General features: G+C 51.2%; 3 protein-coding genes across 11 annotated transcripts; 1 reads left to right on the top strand and 2 right to left on the bottom strand.

Annotated features, from left to right (window-relative positions):
- Nucleotides 1-6: 6 nt before the first annotated feature.
- Nucleotides 7-6,061, top strand: PHB2 (prohibitin 2). Its single transcript, XM_010567594.1, has 10 exons — nucleotides 7-133; nucleotides 217-301; nucleotides 393-472; nucleotides 560-744; nucleotides 2,592-2,721; nucleotides 3,208-3,311; nucleotides 3,735-3,812; nucleotides 4,357-4,433; nucleotides 4,664-4,669; nucleotides 5,482-6,061. Exons 1-10 carry the CDS (start codon nucleotides 7-9, stop codon nucleotides 5,513-5,515), a joined length of 906 nt encoding a protein of 301 aa, XP_010565896.1. The 3' UTR covers nucleotides 5,516-6,061.
- Nucleotides 6,062-6,550: 489 nt separating this feature from the next.
- Nucleotides 6,551-22,180, bottom strand: PTPN6 (protein tyrosine phosphatase, non-receptor type 6). Of its 7 annotated transcripts, none has more exons than XR_774343.1 (18): nucleotides 22,057-22,180; nucleotides 21,760-21,860; nucleotides 16,784-16,906; nucleotides 16,282-16,476; nucleotides 13,301-13,523; nucleotides 12,479-12,595; nucleotides 12,188-12,301; nucleotides 11,682-11,778; nucleotides 11,187-11,266; nucleotides 10,946-11,095; nucleotides 10,695-10,826; nucleotides 10,261-10,415; nucleotides 9,896-9,963; nucleotides 9,351-9,502; nucleotides 8,554-8,651; nucleotides 8,312-8,433; nucleotides 7,509-7,664; nucleotides 6,551-6,980 (listed from the first exon to the last, which is right to left on the bottom strand). XR_774343.1 is itself a non-coding variant. In XM_010567588.1 (17 exons), exons 2-16 carry the CDS (start codon nucleotides 21,771-21,773, stop codon nucleotides 8,325-8,327), a joined length of 1,827 nt encoding a protein of 608 aa, XP_010565890.1. In that variant the 5' UTR covers nucleotides 21,774-21,860; nucleotides 22,057-22,180; the 3' UTR covers nucleotides 7,463-7,664; nucleotides 8,312-8,324. The 7 variants fall into 7 exon arrangements, 5 of the variants coding, with proteins under 5 accessions (XP_010565890.1, XP_010565891.1, XP_010565889.1 ...); XR_774344.1 differs by having other exon boundaries at nucleotides 8,382-8,433; XM_010567588.1 differs by lacking the exon at nucleotides 6,551-6,980 and having other exon boundaries at nucleotides 7,463-7,664.
- Nucleotides 19,571-24,178, bottom strand: LOC104831779 (chromosome unknown open reading frame, human C12orf57). Of its 3 annotated transcripts, XM_010567590.1 has the most exons (6): nucleotides 23,857-23,918; nucleotides 23,603-23,779; nucleotides 23,014-23,500; nucleotides 22,057-22,195; nucleotides 21,760-21,860; nucleotides 19,571-21,421 (listed from the first exon to the last, which is right to left on the bottom strand). In XM_010567590.1, the coding sequence occupies exons 1-3, from the start codon at nucleotides 23,903-23,905 to the stop codon at nucleotides 23,352-23,354; spliced, it is 375 nt and encodes a 124-aa protein (XP_010565892.1). In that variant the 5' UTR covers nucleotides 23,906-23,918; the 3' UTR covers nucleotides 19,571-21,421; nucleotides 21,760-21,860; nucleotides 22,057-22,195; nucleotides 23,014-23,351. The 3 variants fall into 3 exon arrangements, with proteins under 3 accessions (XP_010565892.1, XP_010565894.1, XP_010565895.1); XM_010567592.1 differs by lacking the exons at nucleotides 19,571-21,421; nucleotides 21,760-21,860 and having other exon boundaries at nucleotides 22,109-22,195; nucleotides 23,296-23,500; XM_010567593.1 differs by lacking the exons at nucleotides 19,571-21,421; nucleotides 21,760-21,860; nucleotides 22,057-22,195; nucleotides 23,857-23,918 and adding an exon at nucleotides 24,127-24,178 and having other exon boundaries at nucleotides 23,175-23,500.
- Nucleotides 24,179-24,286: the final 108 nt, after the last annotated feature.

The raw sequence follows: 24,286 nt of genomic DNA, 5'->3' as shown, positions 1-24,286 counted from the left end.
GCGGCCATGGCGCAGAACCTGAAGGACCTGGCGGGGCGGCTGCCGGCCGGGCCGCGGGGCGTCGGGACCGCCCTCAAGCTGCTGCTGGGCGCCGGCGCCTTGGCCTACGGCGTCCGCGAGTCCGTCTTCATCGGTGAGTCCGTCCGTCCCGTTCCCTCAGCCTCCCGCCCGGTTCCTCCGCCTCCCCGCGCTGACCGCGCTCCTTCTCCCCCGCAGTGGAAGGCGGCCAGCGGGCCATCTTCTTCAACCGCATCGGCGGCGTCCAGCAGGACACCATCCTCGCCGAGGGGCTGCACTTCAGGTAAGGTCCAGCTCCCGCCCCGCACCGAGACCGGCCCCGGCCCCGGCCCCGGCGGCTGCCCGCGCCGTAACCCTCCTCCCGCCCCTCGCAGGATCCCCTGGTTCCAGTACCCCATCATCTACGATATTCGAGCCCGGCCACGGAAAATCTCCTCCCCCACCGGCTCCAAAGGTGAGAGCGGCCCCGCGGGCCAGAGGACGAGGCCTGGAGAGGGCAGGAGTCCGGCCGGCCCCGCTCATCTCTCTGCCTCCTCTTCAGACTTGCAGATGGTGAACATTTCCCTGCGCGTTCTCACGCGCCCCAACGCTGCAGAGCTGCCCAGCATGTACCAGCGCCTGGGCTTGGACTACGAGGAGCGAGTCCTGCCTTCCATCGTTAATGAAGTGCTCAAGAGCGTGGTAGCCAAGTTTAACGCTTCACAGCTCATCACTCAGAGAGCCCAGGTAAACTCTTCTGGAGGAGTCTTGGGCTCAGGTTACAAAGAAACAGCTGAACTGTGGATATGGGGAATGTTGTAACAGGTAAAGGATACGTATGTTGGGCCGGTAGAGGGTGCATCCAAATGCAAAAGGCGTGGAAATGTATCCCGCTTCCAGTGTGATTCCGGTACAAACGCTAAGGCTGTGTCACTAGCTTCTGAGGAGGAGACTGGATTCGTTGGTATAAAGAGTGCAAGACCACAGCATGGTGTAATGATGGGGGAGGGAGAGCTGATTCACATCATAGTCCGCAGGTAACAGTAGAACTGGCTTTTAAAAAAATTATTACCTGGCCCTGTGTGGGCCTCAGAAGAGCTGTCAGAGCAAATTAAACAGTTTTAAGGGATCTGAAAAGTGAAGTGGATGAGCAGTTAACAAATCAGTAAACTTTCAGTAATGGATGCTACAGAAGGGTAACAAATATTTCTGTTTAGGAAAAGGTTAGAGGGTAATCTTGGGGGGGCGTGCAAAATAATGGAAATATTTAGCTTGAAAAAGCCTATATCTGAAAGTTTGTGTTCTGGTAATTTGATTGCCAGGGATTCTGAGAATATCCATCACCTATCGCAGCTGAGGGAGAGAGAAGTTGCTGGTCTTCTTTTAAAAGGCTTTAGAGGAGATCCTGCATGAGACTTCTAAAGAGGATAAGTTGTCAGACAAAACACAAAGCATCTCTTAACTAGTTCCTGATCCGTGACAAAAAAGCAAAGAGTAGAACTGAGTGTCCAGGTCTTGTCAGAACTCATCCATAGCAGGGACTTCAGGTTTCTGTGCTAGGCCACATGGTGTGCACTGAAGGGACTTCTTAATGCTCTTGTATAAAGAGAATGAGTGGAAAGGGAGGATGGGACAGCGAAGAAACAATGTCTGCAAGGGACTTAGGTTTGTCAGAAGCAAAGACGACTGCTAAGTATCTCTGAACAAATATCTGAACAAACTGAATTGAATTTGCCTTCTTGTCATATATTCATCCAGTGTTTGTTACTAAAAAGTGATGTGTATTGAAGCGGTTGATAATCAGAAGAAAGTGAAGTGACTTTACGTAGTTACGCACTCGCACTTCACGCAGTAAAGGCTTCTGGCATCATTTTAGAACTTTGCTCAGAAATGATTGCAATAAAAGTAAAAGCAAATGCTAGACTGGTCAGGCATGTGGTACTGTAGCAATAATTTGTATTTAAGTCAGTATTTGGTGCAGGACTTGTCAGCCTGCCTGAGGAAGGTGCTAGCAAGTTGAAGGTAGAATAAATCAAAATATCTACCGACAACACTCACCCAAAGAGACTAAAAAAAGTGGAGTGGCCACACTAGACAAATAGCCACAGTAATTGAGAGACGTGATACGTAGTAAAAATAATTATGTAATTTTTTTTCGGTGTCTGAGTACACATATGAGGAGACAGTGAAACTATGAACAGTGACAAATTCAAGGTGGAGAAGGAAATACTTCCTGCCAAAACATGTGGGAACTGTGGAACTAGATGTGGTAGGATGTGAAAGCAAAAAAAAACTTTCAAGAAGGTTTTTTATCTTTGGAATATTAATTGCATAGTATAGTTAAATAATAACTATAAATAAGCTGTCATATACTTCTGAAAATGTGTAGCTATGGTTATGCAGCGTTATTTAGAGGCAACAGATTTAGAGATGAGATGGTATGAATGTCCATGGCTCAGGGTTTGTTTTAGGTAATGTCTCTCTCAGGCCCGATGTGAATGAACTGTGAAGAGCAGTTGTGCTTCGCTTTTGCAGTGCACAGAAGTGAGAAACAGCCTGTGTTTGGTACTCTTTTTGCTGTATTTGTGTTTCAGGTGTCTCTGCTCATTAGGCGAGAACTGACAGAGCGAGCCAAGGATTTCAGCCTCATCCTGGATGATGTGGCTATTACAGAGCTTAGTTTCAGTCGTGAATACACAGCAGCAGTGGAGGCTAAGCAAGTGGGTGAGTTCAATTTATGTCTGAAAAGGGTAGATTGCCTTTGCCTTTTCACCAAGTGATTAAACAAGGAAGCAGAATTGGGGCTAGCGTGCCACTGCTTTTGCATCAATACAGCTACAGAGTTATAAATCTCAGTCTCCTTAATGATGGAGCTAAACAGGTTATTTTACAAGTATTATCAGAAAACTTGGGGTCATAGCTAATGAGATAGACCATCAGAGGGACTGAGTTCCCAAGACTAGGGTTCCTCTTCAGAGTGGGACTCTTGACACTTACCGTGGGGATTGTGTGTAGAGGGTCTGGATGCTGTTGATTTTATTTAAGAAAAAGTAAAGTACACTCAAGATACATTTGGTACTTGTGGATATGGCCCCGGAATGCTATCTTGTTTTTTCGGAAGCAGAGCCCGAAGGCCTCAGCTCTAGGGTTCTGGTGGAGGGCTCAGAAGATGGGATCTGCTTCCAATGCTTTTGGCCATTCTCTCTGCAGCCCAGCAGGAGGCACAGCGCGCCCAGTTTCTGGTGGAGAAGGCCAAGCAGGAGCAGAAGCAGAAGATTGTTCAGGCCGAAGGGGAAGCTACAGCTGCCAAGATGATATCCTGCTTTGGGAGATTTTGTGGGATGTGGCTTGTGAGCTTGACAGACCTTAGATTCTGTCACATTGGGCTCCCCTTTAGGAGACTGTTAACAGATGATAGCTTCAAATAGGTCACTGTCATTTATTCCCCCCCAGTTGGCTAGAGTGAGATTTTGTCTGAGGTTACAGGTCAGAGCAGAGAAGGCCATGAGCCTTCACTCCCTGTTGCAAGGTTTGACTTTCATTGGCTGCATGTGACCATAATCCATAACATTGTTCTTGATTTGGGAAGGTAAAAATATGCCTGCCCAAAGGCCCAAGTTACTGGGATAGAGATTGCTTTTTCCCCTGAGATGTTTGATAATATGGCTTAGGAAGAATTCCTTGAGGGTAGGCAGCTTCTGTTAGCAGGCTTTTCCTTAACTTTTGCTGCCCTGTACCTCGGTGAAGCTCTCAGCAGGAACCCAGGCTACATCAAGCTACGTAAGATCCGAGCTGCTCAAAACATCTCAAAAACGGTGAGCATTGGGGCACAGAATTTCCTTTGTCCTTGTGCTGTCCTCCCAGCCCAGTGGCCATATGATGAATTTAAGGCGAATGTGACCCGCCCTGTCCTGATCTTTGTTCCCACCCAGCCCTTCTCTGCTCAGATAGAGCTTAAGGTTTAGCTTGAAATGATCAGCAGTTAGATGGGAGGCTAGGAGTTCATGCCCACCATGTGACAAGGCCAGATCCACATCAGATTCCATCACCCACACTCAGCTGCAGCCACCAAAAGCTGGTATCCTGCAGGCTGAGAAAGGGGAACAGATGAGCGTGGGTTCAAAGGTCTTTCTGACAGAGACAGAATGAGCACTTCTTTTAGAAAGTCTGATGGCACTGGGATGGGAAGTCACAAAGTTACAGAGTTGTTTTGGGGAATTGCATTGATTTAACTGAGATCTTAAGGGAACAAAGCAGGAGTGCTGTATCTGGAGGGGAAGATAGGTTCTTCATTAGTGCTATTCCTCCATGTGCATTTATACTCCTTCATGGCATCTCTGTAATGGATTTCTTTTTCAGATTGCTGGCTCACAAAACCGTGTGTATCTCACAGCAGATAACCTGGTACTGAACCTGCAGGATGAGGGCTTCACCAGGTAAAGGGGCCAGATGGCTGGATTTATCTGCACCCTACCTCTGAAGCTGGTCCCCTTTCTGGAGCTCTCTCAGGATCTTTTCTCTGAGAGGAGGCTGATGCCAGAGGACACAGCCAAGTAGGGAGCAGTCTTACTTACTGTGGAAATTGAGATTTTTTTTTTTTTAAATCTAATCAATTTAATCTTGTTTTCCTTCCTCCCCCCACCTTACTGCATCTCCTGACACACAGAGGAAGGTAAGGCATTGTTTATTTTGATCCTTTTTATTAGTACTTGGAACAAGGGTGTTGATGTTTGCCTGGTGCCTGGGGTGTTTCTGGCTTGGGCCTTTCTGGCCACAGGGAGTTTATTCCATCTCTACTTCAGTTCCCATTTGTGATGTGAATCTTGAAGCCTTCCTTGCAGGGGCCACACAAACTTCTACATCAAGTAGGAGATACTCAGTAATTGGAGCTCCATGTGTGTCCCATGAGGAACCTTGTGTGGGGTAGGCAGGAGTAACTGAGGAGCATCCTCTGATCTGTCCCACCTATACAGGGCATCCTGCATTTACGGCAAAGAGGGCTGTAAGAAGGCAGTTAGATGATTGCAGGAATTTGTGTTGGTTTGGGGTAACTATCTCTAGGAAGGATGCTTTTGTTACACTTCAAAAGGTTTCCAGTTCGTGGTAGAAAACCCAATTCCCTGCTGGCAGGAGTTTGGTGGCTTTGCCTAATCTGTCCAGTGTTTACTGGACAAGGTAGTGCCAGCTGAGCTAATAGCATGCAGCTAAAAGCTTAGATTTCTTAGAATCAAGAAAAGAAGGGAAAGCTGGTTTCTTTTCTGTGGGATCTCTCATTGTAACATCCTCCTTCCTTACTTCTGACCAGATTCTGTCTTACTCATCCTGGAAGGCCGAAGGGATTTTGAAAAAAGTACCTAGTAGGAAGGACTTGGAAGTCCAGGTCCTTTGAGTGTGACACCCCACACCCCCAAGTCTGTAGCAAGGGTCTGGTTTAGCTTTGCTTGTGCTTTCTGGACTGATGACTCACTTCTGTCTCCCTTTCAGTGACAGTCTGCTACTCAAACAAGGGAAGAAATGAAAGAAGCCAAAGCCTCCTAGAACCAGTGGCGCTGACCAGCAGAAGATACGAGTGAGGAGCTTTGAACTCCCTCCACTAGCATTGTTTGCCCTCACTTTGAAGTTGTTAAGCCAGTAGCCAGATTTGGTTCCCGTGCCCCTGCTCCATCTGTGGTGATCCAGTTATGCGACTGGGCTCTGCCTCTAGGTAGCTGTAATTCCTTCCTCACTCCACCAGTTAAATTTGGGGAGGGGGCAAGGGGACTTACTGCTATTAACCCATGTGAATATAGTAATTCGCCTCTAATCTTCACTAATTTTTAGATTTCTGTAGGGTAAAATCAGAATTCTTTTTTACCCAAGCAAGGGAGTTCTGCTGCCATCAGCACCAGGCTTTTTTCCTAGTAAATTTTGTTTCTCTTTCACTCTTGATCCCAAGAGAACCTGGGACTGAATTAAGGAAAATGTCATTCATTGGGTGCCTGTCACTGCTGGAATATCTATTTGTGTCACTGTCTGCTCAGTGATTCTTTCCAACATTTGTAAAAATTAAAAAAACCCAAATTTATACTGTGTCTAAGTGTGCTTAGTGCCTGAAAAAGAGGTTATTTTGCATAGGGAGAGGTTGAACAGAGCTTTTACTTGGTTGAAGACAGGATCAGGATGTTGTGGGGAAAGGAGCAAGAGAAATAAGCCTCCTGTTCACTGAGAGATCACAGGGTGGGGAGACAAATGAGCAGGTGTGGACACTCATAGAGCTGCATGGGTGGCCAGGGCCAGTTTCTTAGCTGCCTATAGGTGCTAGAGATGCGTGTAGGTTTACCTGCTTCTCCATGTCACAGCAGCATGTCTGTACTGTGTCCTGACCACCTTAGTTCCCCCCCCCTGCCGCTTTCCTGGCCAAAAGTATAGGAGAAATCTTCCACTGACTAAACTCTCTTCTGTGCTTGGGTTTCAAAGGCAAAATCTTGTTCTTGGCCTGGATCTTAGGTCACTTTGTGACCTAGCTGAGACTTTTCCCCAAGTGGGACTGAGCTCTTCCTGACATCAGCTCTAACCAGCTCCTAGTCCGGGACACCTGAGCCATCTTTTTCATTGAGAAGCAAATGCCCATAGCCTAAGCAGTACCTGTACCTGTAAATTAAGGATTCCTCAGCAAGTTCTCTGTGATCTAAGCCAGCTGCCACAGAAAGGTTCAGGTCTTCACTCTCTCAGCAGTCTCCCAAATGGTTCCTGGGTACAGTTCACAGGCTGGGGCCTAGTTTTAAGTGGCAAGACTTTTAAAAACTGTGCTGAGTCCCATTCTGACACCACCATGGATAGGCTCCAGTGCTAAGGAATGCTCTCTGGCATTCACAGAATGCTATAAATAGTGGTGGGAAGGGACCTTTGGAAGTCTTTCTTTAGTCCAGGCTACTGCTGCAAGTGGCACTATTATCAGCACTAGATAGATCAGCTGCGGCTTTGTCCATTCAAGTATTGTAAACCTGCAAGGACAGAGTTCCCCCTCTGAGCATCTATTTGAATGCTGTCTGATAAAACCAGTCTTAGTGTTCAACCTGAACCTCCCAAGCTGCAATTTGGGAACGCTGTCTCTGGTTTTATTACCTGCCACTACCATCATCTTACCAGCCCTCTGTGTAGTTGTAGATGAGAGTAGCTGACCCCTCAGCCTCTCCTTGACCATACTAAACAATCCAGCTCCTTAGCCCCTCCTTGGAGGTCACTGACTAATATCTGTGAAGCCACAATGTAGCCATGCTCTGGTCTGCCTTCTCCACAAAGATGAAGTTTCATTTCTACCAAGCAATATCTAGGAAGGAGCAGTCAGGCAGTACACTGTTTGCTGAAGCAGCCCTTTTGACTTACCTTCCAGCTCAGGTTGGATACTACCAAAGCCTGATGACAAAATGACTAATGATTTGGGGGCATGAGGACTTTTCCAAATACCAACATTTAAATGTAAAAGCCTGCATCTGCATTTGTCACAGCTAACTTTCTGTGCTCAAACTTACCTGACAACTACCAAGACTCAAGCCTCACAGCAAGGAGCCACTGTAATTGGTCACAGCTTCTGTTCAGGAATCTGAAGGTTGCAGGAAGCGATGAAAATTAAGCTAGAGCCATTCTTGTAAGTCATTGCAGGGCTGCAAGTGAAGCCAGGAGTACAGCTATACTCAAAGAGAAATTACAGACAAAAACTTTTGGGACTCAGCATTCAAACAAATACAAGTTTATTTACAAACAAAGGAGAAAATATGGCCATCACCTCAAATTCTTCTATATTTACAGCATCCAATAAAAGGATCAAACAGAAAAGGGATCGTAGGGCAGAGGGTTGGTATTAAGGAAAGAGGAAGTTTCCTGTTGAATTGCAGAGGAGCTGAGCTGAAACGGGCCAAAACCTCCATACTTTAAAAGCTGAGGTTTCAGGGAACACTAACAGGCTAAACTCTAACTCACAGCAGTGGGCAGAGATGTAGCTCCTGTAAAGAGCTTCCTTAGCTCTTCCTCAAGAAGTTTGCTGAAGCTGACAGAGCAGAGGTGAGTTTCGGCCCTGCTGCTCAGAGACGAAGGGTAAGAAGGGGCGTGATATTTTCCTGTTAATGAATGATGAAGGGGCAGCAGGAGACTTCACTGGCCTGCACAGGCAAGGGACAATGGAGTCGGTCAGGTGAGCTGGAAAGCAGTCTGGTTCAGGGCACTGAAAGAGAAGGGGAAGGCCTAGTTCCAGTCCAAGAGCGAGGAATGCGAGACAGGCCAGCCTGGATGCGAGCTCCAGTCCTGCACACCAGGTTCAAAACCCCCATGGGGCTACCTGCAATGTATGCTTATTTTCTCTTTAGTGAGCCTTTCAGCTTCTTCTCCGAGGAGTGCTGTTTCCGCACCTTCTCCTCCTTTTTCCCCAAGTTCTCATAAACTGTTGACTCCTCTTTCTGCCTGTAAAACCAGGGGAAAACAAGGGAAAAAATGAGCAAGAGGAAAAAGCCAGCCAAGCCCTCAGGGAGACTATTGCCAGAGGCAGGCATAGCTGGGCCTCTGGTTTAGGTGAGCTCTTACTTGGAGGATTTTCGTGAAGCTTTGGCATGCACATTCCTCACTGCAGGGGGGTAGGCAATATTCCCATACTCAGACTCGTTCGGCTTGCCTTTCTGAGACTACAGGAGAGAAAAAAACAAGCTGAGAAGAGTGTGGTCTGGGAGAAGCATGTGAGACATCATGGAAGAGTTCTGACTGTTTAACCATGCTTCATGCTAGGATCTCAGTGGAGGTTGGGGGATTGCTGAAGTCCTCCGGCTCAGTGCACTCTGCCTGCTGCTGTTGCAAATGCATCCTTGTGCAGGGGTGAACAGTGGGGCAACAAATTTCTGGAGGCAATGGAATGCCTGAGAGTGCCGCGCGTCAGCTGAAGAATATTAAACAGATAGCAGCAGCTACTGAATGCTGCCAGAGGCTACAAGGAGAGATAAAAGATGCCACTCATCAGCTAGTAGGAGAAAATCCTGCAACTGCAGAATCAGGACGGGAAAGACAAAGAGGAAAGGAGAGGGCAAAGTCCTTGCCTGTCCGAGATTCAGCTTGTAACAAAACAGCACTTGGTGGAGATGTTACATGGAACATAACTGCATTAAAACTTACTGCTGTTTAGCAGTGCAGAAGGGGTTGGTACTTGAGCTGCTAATGTTGTCCCCTGAATTTTAAGGAGAGGAACAGGGACTCAAATCTTGGTGCACCATCGTAGTCTATGTAGGTCCCATTGCTAGCCTGACGCTTGGGAGACAGGGCACTTGGGCTCAGAGCCAGGACCATGCAGGGCCTAGACTCACAGGACAGGAAAGTAAGGTCCCCTTTCTCACCTGGATAACTTCCAGCTTTTTCTTGGTTGTCTCTATGAACTGGCAGATGGCCATGTAGATGAACTTGTACTGGGCCTCCGTCTGCACCATCCCTGAACGCTGGGCCCTCACCATCTGGATGGTCTTCTGGATGTCAATGTCACAGTCCAGTCCTAGCCAGGGGCACCAGAAAAGCTTATGGACGTGCTCGCTGCCCCCCTCTCCCACTTCTCCACCAAAAGCAGTCATGGCGGAGGTCAGTCAAGAAGTTTCCACCTCCCTCCATACTCTTTACTCTTGTATGGACCTCCTATCCCTCCTTCCTGCTCAGCATCTTTCAGGTCTGGCCCTGAAGGAAGAGCCCAAACTCGGGGAAGGCTGAAGCCACAATAAGTGGACATGGTGCAGAGATCCAGCAGCTGCCACATAGCAAGGACAGCACAACCTTCTCAGGGCTGTGGCAGGATCTCTCCCACTGATAGTTTTCTTCCCTTTGCAGCTGGACTTAAGGACACAGCCCTACTGGGTAGGCCAGTTCACTTCAAGATACTTAGGGGTCCTCTTACCCTTGGTGGAGATTGTTTCCACTATCATATCAATGACGATGATAGTCCCAGTGCGGCCAATCCCAGCACTGCAAGGAGAGGACAAGCAGAGGTCAGAGCAATACAGCTCCTGAAACAAAAAGCAGCTGCTTCTGGGGAAGGATGCGGCACTTGTAGCAGCTGTTCAGCAATGCCAGAAAAGATTCGTGGATTTAACAGGCAGAGAGTTCGGTCTGGGGGCATCGAAGAGGAAAAAGCAAATATCGGAGCTGGCATATGCTTCACTTGCAAGTCCTGGGGAACAGCTGGTGCAGCAGGACAGACTTTCTATACCTCACCCTAGATAAGGGATGGAGAATGCTTCAAACCCCAGCCTCTGTACTAACCTGCAATGCACCAGAATAGGGCCTGCATCTGGGATACTCTCTTGCTTCTGGTTTATTTGGTCGAGGAAGCTGAGCACTCCTCCTGGCTCGCTGGGTACACCGTGGTCAGGCCAGCTCAGGTACTGGTAGTGCCAGATGTCACGCACAGCCTTACCCTGATAACAAAACACCCGACTGGTGAAACTGCAACCCAGTCCTATCCCTGGCCTCTGTCCCGGGGAGAGGTGGGACTGAAGCCAGAGGGAATCTCTGTCTCCTGCACACTTCTTGGTGATTGCACCAGTGTGATTCCAGCCCAAACCAGGTGGGAAGAGCAACCCCAACAATGGTACAACAGCAGCATCACCACAGCACCCAGCAGTTCCCAGCCTTCGAACGCACAGCAACTGTTAGACCCACGGGGTCAATGACAGCCCTCGATCAGGCACACTCACATTATCCATCGGACACACACAGAGGTGCCGGAGTTTGTACTCCAACGCATCGTGCTCCCCAGCGTTCTCCACGAGGTAGGGACCGTATTCCTTCATGCTGCCCACCTCTGGCCAGTAAGGCACACATTTGTTCTGTGTGGGCAGAAAGGGCAGGGTGAGGACGGGCGGAAGGCAGGAAAGAGAGAAAAAGCAGAGCAGCAGTTGAAGGGGAAAAGAAGGCAGCCCTGAGATGCCTACAAACATCTACTTACCCGCCCTTTTTCTACCTCCCGTGTAGTCATCACAATAATGCGCGTGTTCTCCTGCCACACCATTTGCCAGAAGTCGTTGACTGTGGCATCCAGACAACCCTGGCTAGCGATGTAGGTCTTGGTGCACTCATCTGGGCTGATCAGGTTGTTCTGCGTGTGGACAGGGGAAGATCAGGAGGGCTGCAAGAGCAGGCAGGCCTTCCCCCATTTTGGGCACACAGCCATCTTTCAAGAGTCTCACCTTGACGTAGTTGGCGTTGATATAGTCAGATCCAGGTATATTTGGGTCCCTTCCTTGGAGGATGACTCTGGAGTGATCAACTGGGGATGCAGCGAAAGAATAAAGAGAGCAATGAGATACTCTGTGCCCAGCCCCGTGAAGCTCCTTCACTCCCCCACGCCACCTCATTCAGGCTACCCAGTGCATGCAGCATGCCCCGTAGTTTCACCTCTCCTTCTCTGGGGTCAGATCAATCTCACCCCATCCTCCCATCTCTCTACCCCTACGATGGAGCATCAGAAGCTAATGAGTCTGATGCAACCCTCCCTCCTCCCTTCAAGGACATGAAAAGGCTGTGACCTCTCTCATCAGCTCTTAAATCCTCAATGCCGCACACCTCGTAACCCACTCTGGAGGACAGAGCAGGCTGAGGCTGGGCCAGGGATGACTTGGACAGCTTGTCATTGCCTGTCTGTGTCTATTTGGGTTTTCGTATAGTGGAGAAGAAAGACTCACAGGGCAAGATGTTCTTGTATCGGTTCTTGCTCTTGTTTTCGGGTCTCTGACCCTCATGACGGTCAAACAGCTGCTTGGCTTCCTGTTTTTGCAGACTCTGAGAGCAGAAGAAAGAACAGTCGTGGCAAGGTCACAATGGATGGTAGGGGAGGTGGGCACTCGGAGGAACAGCGGTGACTCTGGGGACACATGGGCATGCCTGGAGGGGAGCAGAGAAGTGAAAAGCAAACCTAGACTTGAAAAGTCCAAGGTTCATGGCCTTACTGTCTTGGTGACTCGTTCTCCCAAGCATGAAAAGGCACATTTCTACCTCACTGGGTTCACTTAGAGATGACACTCGCTCCCCAGAGGAACAGGTTCCAAACAGAGACTTCTTTCAGAGACAAACTGACCAGAATTTACAAGACACCTGAGAAGTTTTGCGTCCAGAAAGAAATCAAGGATGGAGAATGCGGTGGTGCACAAGAATTTTCCAGCACTAATAATGTCCCCCAGCACTTTCTTACATCAAATTCCTCCCAGAATCCAGCCTTGGACGTCTCCTCAGATAGACATTTCTTGTTCAGTTCCTGCACTCTATTCTCAATGTCAGCAGCATTCACCCTCGTAGCGTAGTAGGGCTGGGGATGGGAAAACACAATGGGTTGGCATGAGAGAGAGAGAGAGAGAGACGCTGCTGGAGAGCAAAATCTCTTCTGTGTACTGTGGAGAAAAGGAGGAGAGGGACACAAAGCAGAAACAAACAGCAAGTAGGTCCTTCCAAGGGGTTGCTAAGAAACAGAGGAAATAGGATTTACCTGCCTCAGGTACACAAAGGAGCCAGACACCTCCTCAATTCCAGTCTTCTTGAAGTGCTCCACCAGATCTGCCAAGCTGTCAAACATTTCAGCACCTCCAACTGTGTAGCGTCCATTCTAAATAGAGGAAGAATCTGTAACGTTCCACTCACAACATTCCTGTAGACAAAGCTGACAACGCTCAGGGAAAAGTTAACGCTGGGGTGCAAAGCCACAGGCACCACCCTGTGCCATCTAGAAAAGCATTTTCTCTGGCAGGGAGGTCAAACAGTAGTTTGTCCTGCGAACACTAAGTTCATAGCATGGTGAACCGACTCCTGTTCTCAGTGGATGGAAGCTTGGAGAAGGAATATTGCCCTCAGCTCTCATTTAAGGTCAGCTGCTTTCTGTCCTTGAAATCTCCCTCCACTCCCTGCATCATCCCACATGAAAGAAACAGAACCTGTGACAGCCAGGCTGGTAACATCCTTCAGACTAAGTGTGGAGGCCTTTGCAGGTGCCCCTCCTCCTCCAAGAGCCTTTAAGTCTTTTGATGAACTCGTAATTAGATTGTGAAGCCTCCACGCTCTTTCACCACAAACTCCCTGTACCAGAGTTCTTGGTCACACTGAGCCCTGCTTCCTCCTGTGTCTGAGCACCCAGCGCTGCCCATGGTCACCCAGGCTGGGGTGAGGACATAAGGAACCTGCAAGGTGACAGCACTTTGATCCAAATTCAGAAACGGTGCTGGTGGTAATCAAGCTGACAGGGCCCATGCTTTCGAGGACATGATCAGCAGAGACCTCTTCCACTCCCTTTCCTTTTGCCCCCCCAACTGCTCACCTCACACATGATCTTGATGTGCGTGACTTTGAGCCGGGCCCCAGAGGCACTGGTTGCCCCAGCTGGTGGAGCATCAGCCCCAGGTTTAGGCTGGTCAGTGAGGACAGACAAGACAAAATCCCCAGGTTTGCTGAGGCTCTCCCGCACCAAGAAGGTCCAAGGGATGGCTTTGGCCTGGAGAAGTGACTCAGCTGCAGAGCCTGACAGATGCCCATGATACCACCTAGGAAAAAACAAAAGAGGGTCAGAAGAGAGGTGGAGATGCAGGTAAGTGGATGCCCTTGAGCTGACGAGTGAAGGACGGCAACACTGGGGAAGGGTAAGGGAGGAAGAAAGGAAGGGGGAGGCAGAGAGGAGGGAAGAGAGAAGGAAGGAAACCAAGGGAGGAGCGGGATCCTGGGAAAAGCAGATGACACACAAAGAAGTAGAGAGCTGGCAGGAAAAGGAAAGGGCAAGGGATGAGGTGGAGGTAGAAGGGACCCAGGGAGCAGAATGCTGGTACCAAAAGACACAGTGGGAAAGCACCAAGTGTGATCCAGTTACATGATACACACCAGCACAGGTAAGCAATGCTTGCTGGCTTGAAGACCAGTCGGGGGAAGGTAGTTCATGGTTTTCAGCACCTGCCAGCATTATTGGGATTCTAGCCTTACTGCTGCAAGATGCTTTGGAAACTCAAACACCAGGGAAACACAAATAAACCCCCAGTGAGTCAGAAACCCTCCTATCAGATTTAGCAGCACCAAGATGGCTGTGTTGCGATCAGATCCTCTCCCAGCGATCCCTTTTCCTTAAACTCCATCATCTCTTCAATCAAAGGATAATTCCCCTTCCCTGAGCACATCACACTGCAGCTATTGGCCTAGCCATGGGAGTGAACACCAGGAGCCACCTAAAACCCATATTCTGCTCCTGGTACTTATCACTGTTGTTGATCCGTGTGCACTTTTTCTGTCCTCAATGCAAACACCCAGTCGGCAGCTCCTTCTCTCCTCTCAGCACAAGGTGAGGAGCATCCCCATTTGACCGAGGTGCTCTCTGCCTTGCTGCAGGACTGGCCCCAGGGTGCAGAGGGACACAAGCGTGGTACAAATGGCACGGCTGCTGCCAAGCCCCTTCCCACCTACAAAGGTCTCCCGGGGGGGTAGTGGTGTCTGCCTGGTGGGATCTCACTGCACTGTGGTGTGGGTGCAAGGGATGGTCACCAGAAGCAGGCTGGGAGGTGGGACAACCCTGGCATCTCCTCTTACTGCAGGGCTCTCGGCCCTGCAGAAACTCCAGAGGTGTCCCCGGTTGCCTCTGTGCAGATCCTCTAGTTCCTAATGCCTGTCCCAAGCTCCACGGTCTCTCTGGACCACACCAGAAGGTCCCGGGGGGCACTGCTGAGCTGCCAAGCAGAGATGCAGAAGGCCACGTTCACTGCAGCTCTGTCCCGCTTCCACAGAGCTGCCTCAGCAGCTGGAGACGCATCTCCCCCCGGCTTTGGCCATCTCCCCCCAGTGAAGAGCATTTCAAAGGCGGGTAGCTGTTGCATCAGACTGACTTGCAACGCTCCCCCCCGCTCCTGCTCACTGCAGGTACCGCAGCAAGCACCAGCCACGCTCCGTACGTCTCTGCACGCTGCCATCGAGGCCAGGCTGACCAGCCAGTGTGGCTGGAGCTGTGGGAGCGGGTTTGCCGCCCACAGAGCAGCTAACAGTGGAGGTCTGGGGTGGTACTGGTGTCTGTGGTGAACTTCACGTTGTCAGGGCTATCTGTTCCCAAGAACCGAAATGGCGTCCAGGAGGCCATGCCCCAGTCGCAGAAGCAGCTGGGGCATTCGTTCACCCCTGCATCTGGCCAGAGCAACGCGTTCCTCTACACGACAACCTGGGAGCCATTTTGACAGCAAGACGTGGCAGACATTGTGCCTTGGCAAGTAACTTCTCCTGATCCTCACCTCACGCGCTGCAAGAAGTAGCCGGTGACTTTCATTGCACAGCAGTCACTAATTTCCGAACCTCCTCCCACAGAAGCGTTCGGCCACCACGTGCCAGTGCTCCGATGCCCCCCAGGGAATGGTTGACCCCTCCTGCTCATCGAAGAGGTCTCCGGGCCTCCCCTCCACAGGTAGGAAGGGGTTAATGGGTCCCGTTCCCCCCCCAGTAGAGCCCAGCTCTTCAAAGCCACGTGATGGAAAATCACTTGGGGAGAGAGTGCGAGGAGCTTTCGTAAGAGCCTGGGGGGGGGCAGAAGTTTCCAACCGCAGGGAGGAAGGGAGGAAACTGCAGGGCCACAACCCAACGGCCTTGAGCGGAGAGGACAGCAGGCAGGCGGGCGCTGGCCCCTCTCTGCAGCCCGACCCCGGAGCAAACGGGGCAGAACGCGGGCGAATTCGCCCAGGGCATCTTTGCTCCCCATCTGCAGGTGCCCGAGGAGGACCTGTCCGCCCCAGAGCGCGCGCGGCGGGACTGTTCCCCGAGCTGCATCAAAGAGCCCGAAAGCACAAAGCGAGGGCAAAACCACCTGATTTGATTTAGGAACTTGGTGTCAGAGACGCATGCAAAGCGGGGGCAGGAAGGAGACTAAGCAGGCTAGGAATAGCAGGGGAACATGGTCCTGCTCTCAGCTGCATGAGTCACCCGGGCCCAGACTAACCGAGGAGGTTTGGGGCAGGGCTGAGGGCTTCCACATGCCACTCCACGGACCGCTGCAGACCATAGCGAATGCCACAACCTTTGCTTTTAGGAACAGTATATAAATAGCGAAGGCAACAGGAAACCAGAAGTAGAAATAGAGCCCTGTTAGGTCTGCTGTGATGGGTCAAGGTATGTCCACCTATTCCTGGGGATGCTGCCCCCACGGGAGCATGGGAGGCCACGGGAGGCAGGAGACGCTTTTTGCAGGGTTTGCCCCGGGGATGCAGGCAGGGCAGAAGGAAGGCCACGAAACACAGAGGAGGTCTCATCACGGACACACCGGCTGCTTTGCTTTCGCCGTACCTCTCTGTAGTGGGGTCAGAACAGTTGAGCGGGTATCGCAAGTCGATGATGGTTCCATCTTTGTCCTGCAGCGAGCCCTGTTGCTGTGTGTAGTACTCCACCAGTTCTGATAAAGTGGCAAACTTCTCCCCTCCATACAGGTCATAGAAATCCCCAGTATTCTGGATGCGGATGTGGGTTACCTGATCACCAACCCTGTGGGATGATGCACAGAGCAGTCCAGTGAGGCAGTTGGAAAAGAGGCAGAAAATGTTCTGCGTTACCTCCTGCCATGGAACCACAGCAAACCATCCCAGTGAAAGGAGATGACTAGAAAGAGGAGCTCCTGGGGCAACCTGAAGGAGGGTCTAGAAGATGCTGGGAAGCTCAAGTACTTTTACAGCTTGGAAAGAACTCAAAAGAATAAGGCCAGGATGAAGAAGACACCGCAGGACACCTGAGGATCTAAGCATTCTGCGTATGTAAATCTGGAAAGACAGAAGTTGGGGTCCAAGTTACTTACCGGACTGAAAGAGAAAAATCCCCCTGATTCTTCCGACTGGGTCTGGCCAGAAAGCTCCCATGGACACCTCGTCCTTTCAGTAAGGCTTCAGCTTCCAGCCCACTCAGGTCACGGTGAAACCACCTAGCAGACGAGACAAAAACAAGACTAAGTGAATAAAAAAGGTCAGGCACCATTGTGGAGGCTCGTACAGTGAAGAATGGTCCCTGGTCAGCATCCCTAGAGATACCCACATGGGTGACCGCCAGCAGCAGCATCCCTTCCTCCCCGATACCTCCCCCAGCCTATGAAAGGTTTCCATTGAGGTACGGCTTCCAGGATGATCCTCCCCTCTGACCTGTCCTACTTTCCTTGTCTCCCTCCTTACGCCCAAGCGCTCCTCAGCCCCTCTTACCTGACCATCGTGGAGGGCGAAAGGAGAAGGGGCCAAGCGGCTACCACCCAAGCAACTCAAAAAACGCAGAGGAAAAATCAGTTTGCGCTGGCGAGAAAAGGGAAGTCGGAAGTCTTTGCTGGAGCACCCAACACCAAGCTGTTTCTGCGCCTCTCGGGAGCTGGCCATGTATCTCCCCGGCCGTCTACTGTCAGTCCATTCAGACCCTCTCCATCCACCTGCTTCTGGAGACGTGCCTCGGTCTCTGGCCCCCGGCGCGGTGCTGTTGGGCACCGGCAGGCGCAAGCCGGCGCGCAGCCGGGCGCGCGCAGCTCCGGGAACAGGAAACGCTCTAAGCCATCGGCTCCCCAGCCCGAGCTGCTTTGCACACACTTCTGCTTCTCCTTTTGCGTCTTTCCTCCCCATCCCCCCCGTTACTCTTGGGTCCCTGTCTTTTTTCCACACCAGGGTCGACTCTGCGAGTGCATCTTGGGTCCCGGCGGCGCTCACAAAATTCAGTTCTGCACGACCTCTCTTCCCCTTTCTTCCCCAAAAGACATGGGTGCTCCCCACACCCAAGCCCTTGCCGTGGTGCCGAGGGGACCGAACCAGAGCTGCCTGGGGTCACCCACGCACCCGCGAGGCTGAAGCAGGCAGCACGTGTTAGCATATGTTGAGCAGTGAAGCACCCTGCTACAGGTTATGGCCGCCCAGCTTGGCGCTGCTGGGCTGCCCCCAGCTACCCGGCTGAAACCTCCACACTCTGACACGCTGACGAACCTTCTGGGCAGGTAAATATCCTACGTGCTCTGTACAGCCGCAGGGGGAATCTGCGCAAGCCCAGCGCTGCAGACTTTGAGGTCCAGGCTAGCACTCCAAGCGGAGCGTCGCCTTCCTGAACGCAGCCCGCTGGGGGATGTGACTGTCAGGGGCAGCGGTAGCTCAAAAGGGATGGGGTGGGAGGTTGGAGCTGCCCAAAAAAGCAGGCAGACAGCAGGACAGACAGCCACTACCTACAGTGGGCCCAACACAGCACCAAGACAGCTTAGCCTAGGACCTTCAAGATCCCAGTACAGAATACGGAGGCCAAAGCTGTCAACCTGGACAACTAACCACATGCAAAGAAGGAAAACTAACCATTTCCAGCTACAGCCCATGCCTGCCCTTTTCCACAGCGCTGGTTTCAAGGTCTGTAGGTCTCATGAAAGAATGGGAGCTAAGCAGTGGCCAAAGAGGGCAATCCAGCTGGCCAAGGAGCCTGACTTTTCCCTGGGGACACCTCAGCTACCCTGTGTGGTGGTGAAGGCAGCAGGAACAGCAAGAGACTTGCTCATTTCAAGTAGTAGCAGCTGCAGACTTCCTTGCACACCACCAGACTGGGAAATCCTGCAAAAAGCTGAACAGGCTGCTAGCAACAACTGAGACAAAACTCGTGGCCAAGACAGAAACTAACAGCAAAGGGAAGTACAGGAGAGACAAGCGGGAAGCTAAACTTCATTGCTAGAAAGGCAACACAAGCACCTACAGCAGCTTCCTTTGAAACACTTCTGGTTTCACACACATGATGAGTCGGGATGTGGTGAGCGGCAGGGATCCAGCTGTACTGACTTAAAACTGATGTTAAAAAAAGGAGACTTTAAAGGCACGGAGACCTGTGGCTCAGGGGAACAACTTCTACTACACAAAGTTGTAGAAGTTGCACCTAAAAGACTGCACCTAAATCAGAGCCAGCCTAGCACTGGCACAGGAAAGAAATATTGTTTAGTGGTAGGAGAGAAATGGCAGGAACTTCTGGGCAGAAGTCCCAAAAAAGAATCCCTGATATCAAAGCAATATTAGACTATGTAGGGTCGATACAAAGCCATGGCAGACAAAAAAATAAAACAACTGAGGCATCCCCACACCTTATGAACTGGCTGAAGGAGAGAATCTGAGGAAGAGAACATTAGTGAGACACAGGTGAACAGGGAAAGAACACGGTAGCAAAGAGCCCAGATCAGAACACAAAGGGTGAGTTAGCACTAAACACGTGTAATTCAGTCTCCTCCAGCAGGACACGGGGTGCAGTGTAACCCACATGTCAGTATTTGTGTGGATACAAAGCCCAAGACACATAATTTACAGGATGAATTTATGCTTCTGGTTGCTTTCAGCTCAGGAAAGGACTGGATGCACATAGCTGCTTTGGGTCTTTGATGCGGGCCATCTAATTAAAACCTACCAGGAAGGAGCTCCTGCTGGTAAGGGAGGGAAATATCACAGTAGAGAAGCAATTGGTTGGTATCTTTGGGGTTGCTCTCCCAAACGGCTGCAGCATGGAACAACAGACTATAATTGAGCTGCTAAAATACTTTCTTAATACAATTAACAGGTCAAGACATTTCAGCAAAGAGACTACTCTTATGCTGTTGTTCGGCTTCCAGTACAGCACAGGTGGTGGAACCTCATCTTGTAAATCCTTTGTGGACCCAAGCCACAGCTAGCACAGGAACAAATTTAGAGGAGAAGATAAATGAAATAGCTAATTGAAAGACACCCACATCTGGACTGCTGTAAAAAAGACACTGAGAAAGTGGACAGAGTCCAGCATAAGGCCACTAAGGCAGTGAAGAGCCTGGAGCACAGCAGAGATGGCGGAAGCTGGGTTTGTTCAGCTTGGAGAAAATATGCTTCAGGAGGGATTTAACAGCTGTCTGAGACCACCTAAAGGGGGACTGGGGGTTTTAGAGGCAATGAGCCAGATTCTTCTTTGTGGGACACAGCAAAAGGACAAGAGGCAACAGGCATAACTTGCAGCAAGGCACATTCTGATTAGGTATCAGGAAAAGTGGTTGTTGTAAAGAAAGAAAAATCAATGACCGATTCCTGTTCACCCCCTCCAAGCTGCTCATGATATGGACCTGTAATGTCCATAGCCTTCTTCAGCTCTTTGCCAGGCTGAAGACTCCAACCCTATTAAGGTGTTCTTCGTACAGAACCATTCTACACCTCTGGTCATCTTTGCTGTCCCTCTCTGAGATGTTTCCAACTCTGGTGTATTGTTTTGGAGCTAAGAGTGAAGGGTGGCACAGAACTGCAGTGTTCAAGATGCTGGTGAGTCATGGATATACACAGAGCCAGTGACGATTTCTGCTATTTGTTCACCACAACCGAGCATTAAGCTAATTGCACGGACTTATATATGATCACAGTCTTCCTCCAGAGAGGTTACGATTAGTTCACAGTTCGTTGTTTTATATGTAAATTTTGAATTATTTTTCTGCATGAACATTATTTTACATATGCCTAGACGGAATTGCATCTGCTGTTCTATTGCCCATACATTCATTATCATGAGATCCTTCTGCAATTATTCATAGTCAACTCCCACTCTATTACCCTGAATAAGTTTCTACCATCAGCCAATTTTCTCACCTCACCAGGCTCTATTCCCAGGTCATTTGGGAATATACTGAACAGTGTATATTTCAGGTTAGGCCCCTGTGATCTGACCACCGATGTCTTCCCTTTGCTATAAAAACTGGATGTGTATTCTCACCTTTCATTTCCTATTTTCTACTAATTCTTTACCCAAGAAAAACTTCATCTTCCTTCTTATGCCATGACTTTAGCTTTATTTAAAGACTTTGAGGAGAAAATCTTGTCAAATTATTTTTTGGAAATCCAAGGAAACTGTATCAGCCAGACCTGACTGACTTACCCACGAGCTTGCTAAGTCCCTCCAAAAACTCCAGTTTTACAAGATAGGATTTGTCTTTACAAAAGCAGATGCTGACTCCTTCTTTAATATCACAATCATTGCTTTCTCCATTACACTGTCTACCTTCTTGCCCAGATACCAACTTTACTGTTCTGTGCTATCCTGGCATTTGGGGGGTCTCATTTGGAGCCCTTTTTGAGAATCAGCACTGCATTTGTTACTTCTAATTGTCAGCACTGAGATGATTTTAGACAGGAGGTTTTGCTGTTTTGCACAGAACTGCGTTATAGTTCAGCTGTTAATGCAGAGCGACAGCCATCTGGGCTTGGGGAACGGGCAGATGGACCATCTTCCTGTGACTTGCCCAAGCCAGATGCTCTCTGTCAGGCCACAGGACCCCAGGACCGTGCTGGACCACTGCAGTTGCCCAGATCCTTACCACAGAGTAATGCTAGTGCGAATCCCATTTCCTTACACCATGCCACTGTCGTCTCCAGAGCAGAGCACCCGTTTGGACTGATGCTGAAGATTTTACGTCCTGCTGTTCCATAAAGGGCTAGAAAGACTGTAGCGAATCAAGAAACAACCAGGATTTAAAAGGTCAGCCGCCTGACCTCTCTCTGTATAAAAACATTCAGAGATGCTGCAGCTGTGGGGCTGGCAGAGTAACTGTGGTGGATTGGGCACCGCGAACCCTGCCCGCTCGTTATCAAAGTGAAAAGGAGCAAGGATAACAGCAACAGCAATCTAAAACACCGTGAACTCCAGTCCTCCAGCTATCCTGTAGCTCCTATTAGAAGGTGGGGTTTTTCCCTTCTGTGCCCAATTCCTGCCGCCAGTATTTTTATTTTTCTCACCAACAACTCTTGTTTTCTTCCCCTAACTAGCATTCACAGCACTCACCCACAGGATGGCATCAGGATCTCGACTCTCAGATCCCCACTGATGGGGGACTGACAGCAGCCGGTGGAAGGAGTACCACAGCCCTTAACCAGCAGGTCCTACTGAAGAAAATAAAGCAATATTGGAATTATCAAGACAGCATCTCGAGACGGACTTGGGAGAGAGACCAAAGAACCTTGACAGAGGAGGGGTGGACTCGCACCCTGCGGACGGGGCTGGATGCTCACGGCGGTGAGTGCCCGGCTCCGGAGGAGCAGCGGGCAGCGCTGGGGGGCTGCAGCACCTCCCGTGACTCACCTGTGTCTGATCCGCACGGGCACGGTCCTGAACTCCGCCTGTTCCTAGGCGGACTAAGAAGAAGGTAGCTCCAGGTCAGGCAAACCGCAGGCCTCAAGCCGAGGGCTTAATTTTCACCATTTGCAAAGCACTTCCTGGGCTGTAGTTAATGAATAATTAGAGGGGTGGGGGAAGGCCAAGGCCAAGCTGGGAGAGGTAGATGGAGACGGAAGGGACTGACTGCTCTTCCTGCCTCCTATCCACGGAGCTCACGCCCTCGCTGGCTACATTCCTGCCTGGTTTGTAACCGAAAGGCACCGGACTCGGCTCTCTCACACCTGGCTCCCAGCTCCCCGCTCTCCCAGGCCTGGCTTCTTCACCCCCAGCCCTGCCACCCTGGCCCCCATCGCCCTCCCCGAAGACCTCAGCGCTTCCAAGGGCAACAGGCACGCAAGGCGGGAGGCTACACGCAGACGTATCCGACGTCCCTTCATTTGAATCGAGTCGAAAACACAAAGCGTCACACTGGAACGAGGCTGCTGCCCTAGGTTCGTCTCTCTTCAGTCCCAAAAGACTCAAGATAGAATTTTATGTTGTTTACGTTGTTCTGATCCAGGCTGCAGCCAAACAGGGCAAGCCCAGCCCTCCCACACCGTGCCGCTCCCTGCTGCCTTTTTCATCAGGGCTAACGTGTTTGATTGCACATTCAGCCAGAAAACAACGCAGCCCCGGGCACTGGCGGTAGGCGTGAGTTAGCTGCACCGACCCTGCTGGGGACAGGCGTCTCAGCAGCATTTACAGCACTTGCTGAACAGCACTAGATCGTGTTCAGGGACGTGTTTCCTAGCATGTTTCAAAGAGCACGTTTGTAAATGCCTGCTCTTAGACAGGGCCTAGCACCTCTGAACTGTTAAAAAAGTTAAGTCACTTTGATATCAAGTCCTAGGGCTTCCCACTCAGGCTTGCATAAACAATTACCTTTTTGCAGAACTTGGTACATCCTGGGCCTCTCAAAACACTAGCCTGGGTGTCATACCAGGCACGAGGTGAGCACTGCTGTGTCTGCCTCTGCACCAGGGAGAAACATCTGTGTCCGAGGAGCACTGCTGAGCTCACATTCATTCACAAGACGAGGGCATTTTCGAGACATTTTTTTATTCACGAGCAGACACACAGGCAGGCGCAAAGCATCCCATTCCTTTCCGGTCAGCCATCTCCCTTGTTCCAAGGGCTCCGTTCCCTGGCTGACAGAACCCGCACCTTGGAAGGAGGCCACCAGCCAGCGCACCGTGACCCAGCCGGAGAGGCCCACGGTCTCAGGAGGTTGCCACTCCGCCGGTCCCGGCCCCGTGCGGCGGCAGCGTCATGGGCGGCAGGAACATGGCCTTGAGCTTGCCCGACATGCTGGCGATCTCCGGGTCCTGCGACTCGTAGGACTTGATCAACCGGGCGAACTTCAGGACCCCTGCAAGAAAAGGGCTGGGAAGGAGGCACCCGCCCCCTCGGCGGGCCCGCAGCTCCCCGCCCGGCGGGGGAACAACAACCCACCGGGGGAACGACAACCCACCTTCGCCGTCGTTGCTGAAGCCGTAGGCTTTGATCACGTCCTGCTGGATCTGGGTGGCGACGGGCAGGAGGAACTGCAGCATCTTGCCCATGTCGTTGCAGGCGTTATCCCGAGCCTCCTCCATCCGCTGCGCGTTCTCGGGGGCCCCGAAGGCCTTGATCACCTCCGCCAGCACCGCTGCGGGAACACGGGCACACGGCTGCCAGCCCGCCCGGCACACACGCCCGCCGCCGCCATCTCCTCCCCTCACTCACCCTTCGCCTGCTCGGCGCTCAGCGCCGCCGCCTGCGCCGAGACCGCCATCGGGGGCCCAGCCGCTCCCACCCTGCGCCCCCCCGCACGCATGCGCGGCCCCGCCTTCCCCTGCCATTGACACCACTGGGTGAGGCTTCCCGCGCGGCGGGAAACCTGCTGGACAAATACTAAAAGAGCTGAAATCACTGCAGAGCATGCGGCCCGCGCCAGGCCCCACCCGCGCCGCCCCGCCCCTGGGTGAGGGCGAGGGGCGCCGACGCCGTTCCCACCTCGGCTCGCCTACTCGCGTGGGCTCCCCACCCCGCCACCCCTCACCCCGCGCCCGTAGCGGCGGCGGCGGGGCGGAAAACCGCGTCCTGCCGCCCCGTTCGGGCGGTATGCAGATCACCCGCTTCCTATTGGTGCCGCGGCGCGCACGCCCCGCCCCTC

Source organism: Haliaeetus leucocephalus, unplaced genomic scaffold (genome assembly GCF_000737465.1).
Source record: "Haliaeetus leucocephalus isolate CR32 unplaced genomic scaffold, Haliaeetus_leucocephalus-4.0 Scaffold228, whole genome shotgun sequence".
NCBI classification, from domain to species: Eukaryota; Metazoa; Chordata; class Aves; order Accipitriformes; family Accipitridae; genus Haliaeetus; species Haliaeetus leucocephalus.
The sequence above is the reverse complement of the archived record's forward strand: the minus strand, read 5'-3'. Positions and strand labels throughout refer to the sequence as shown.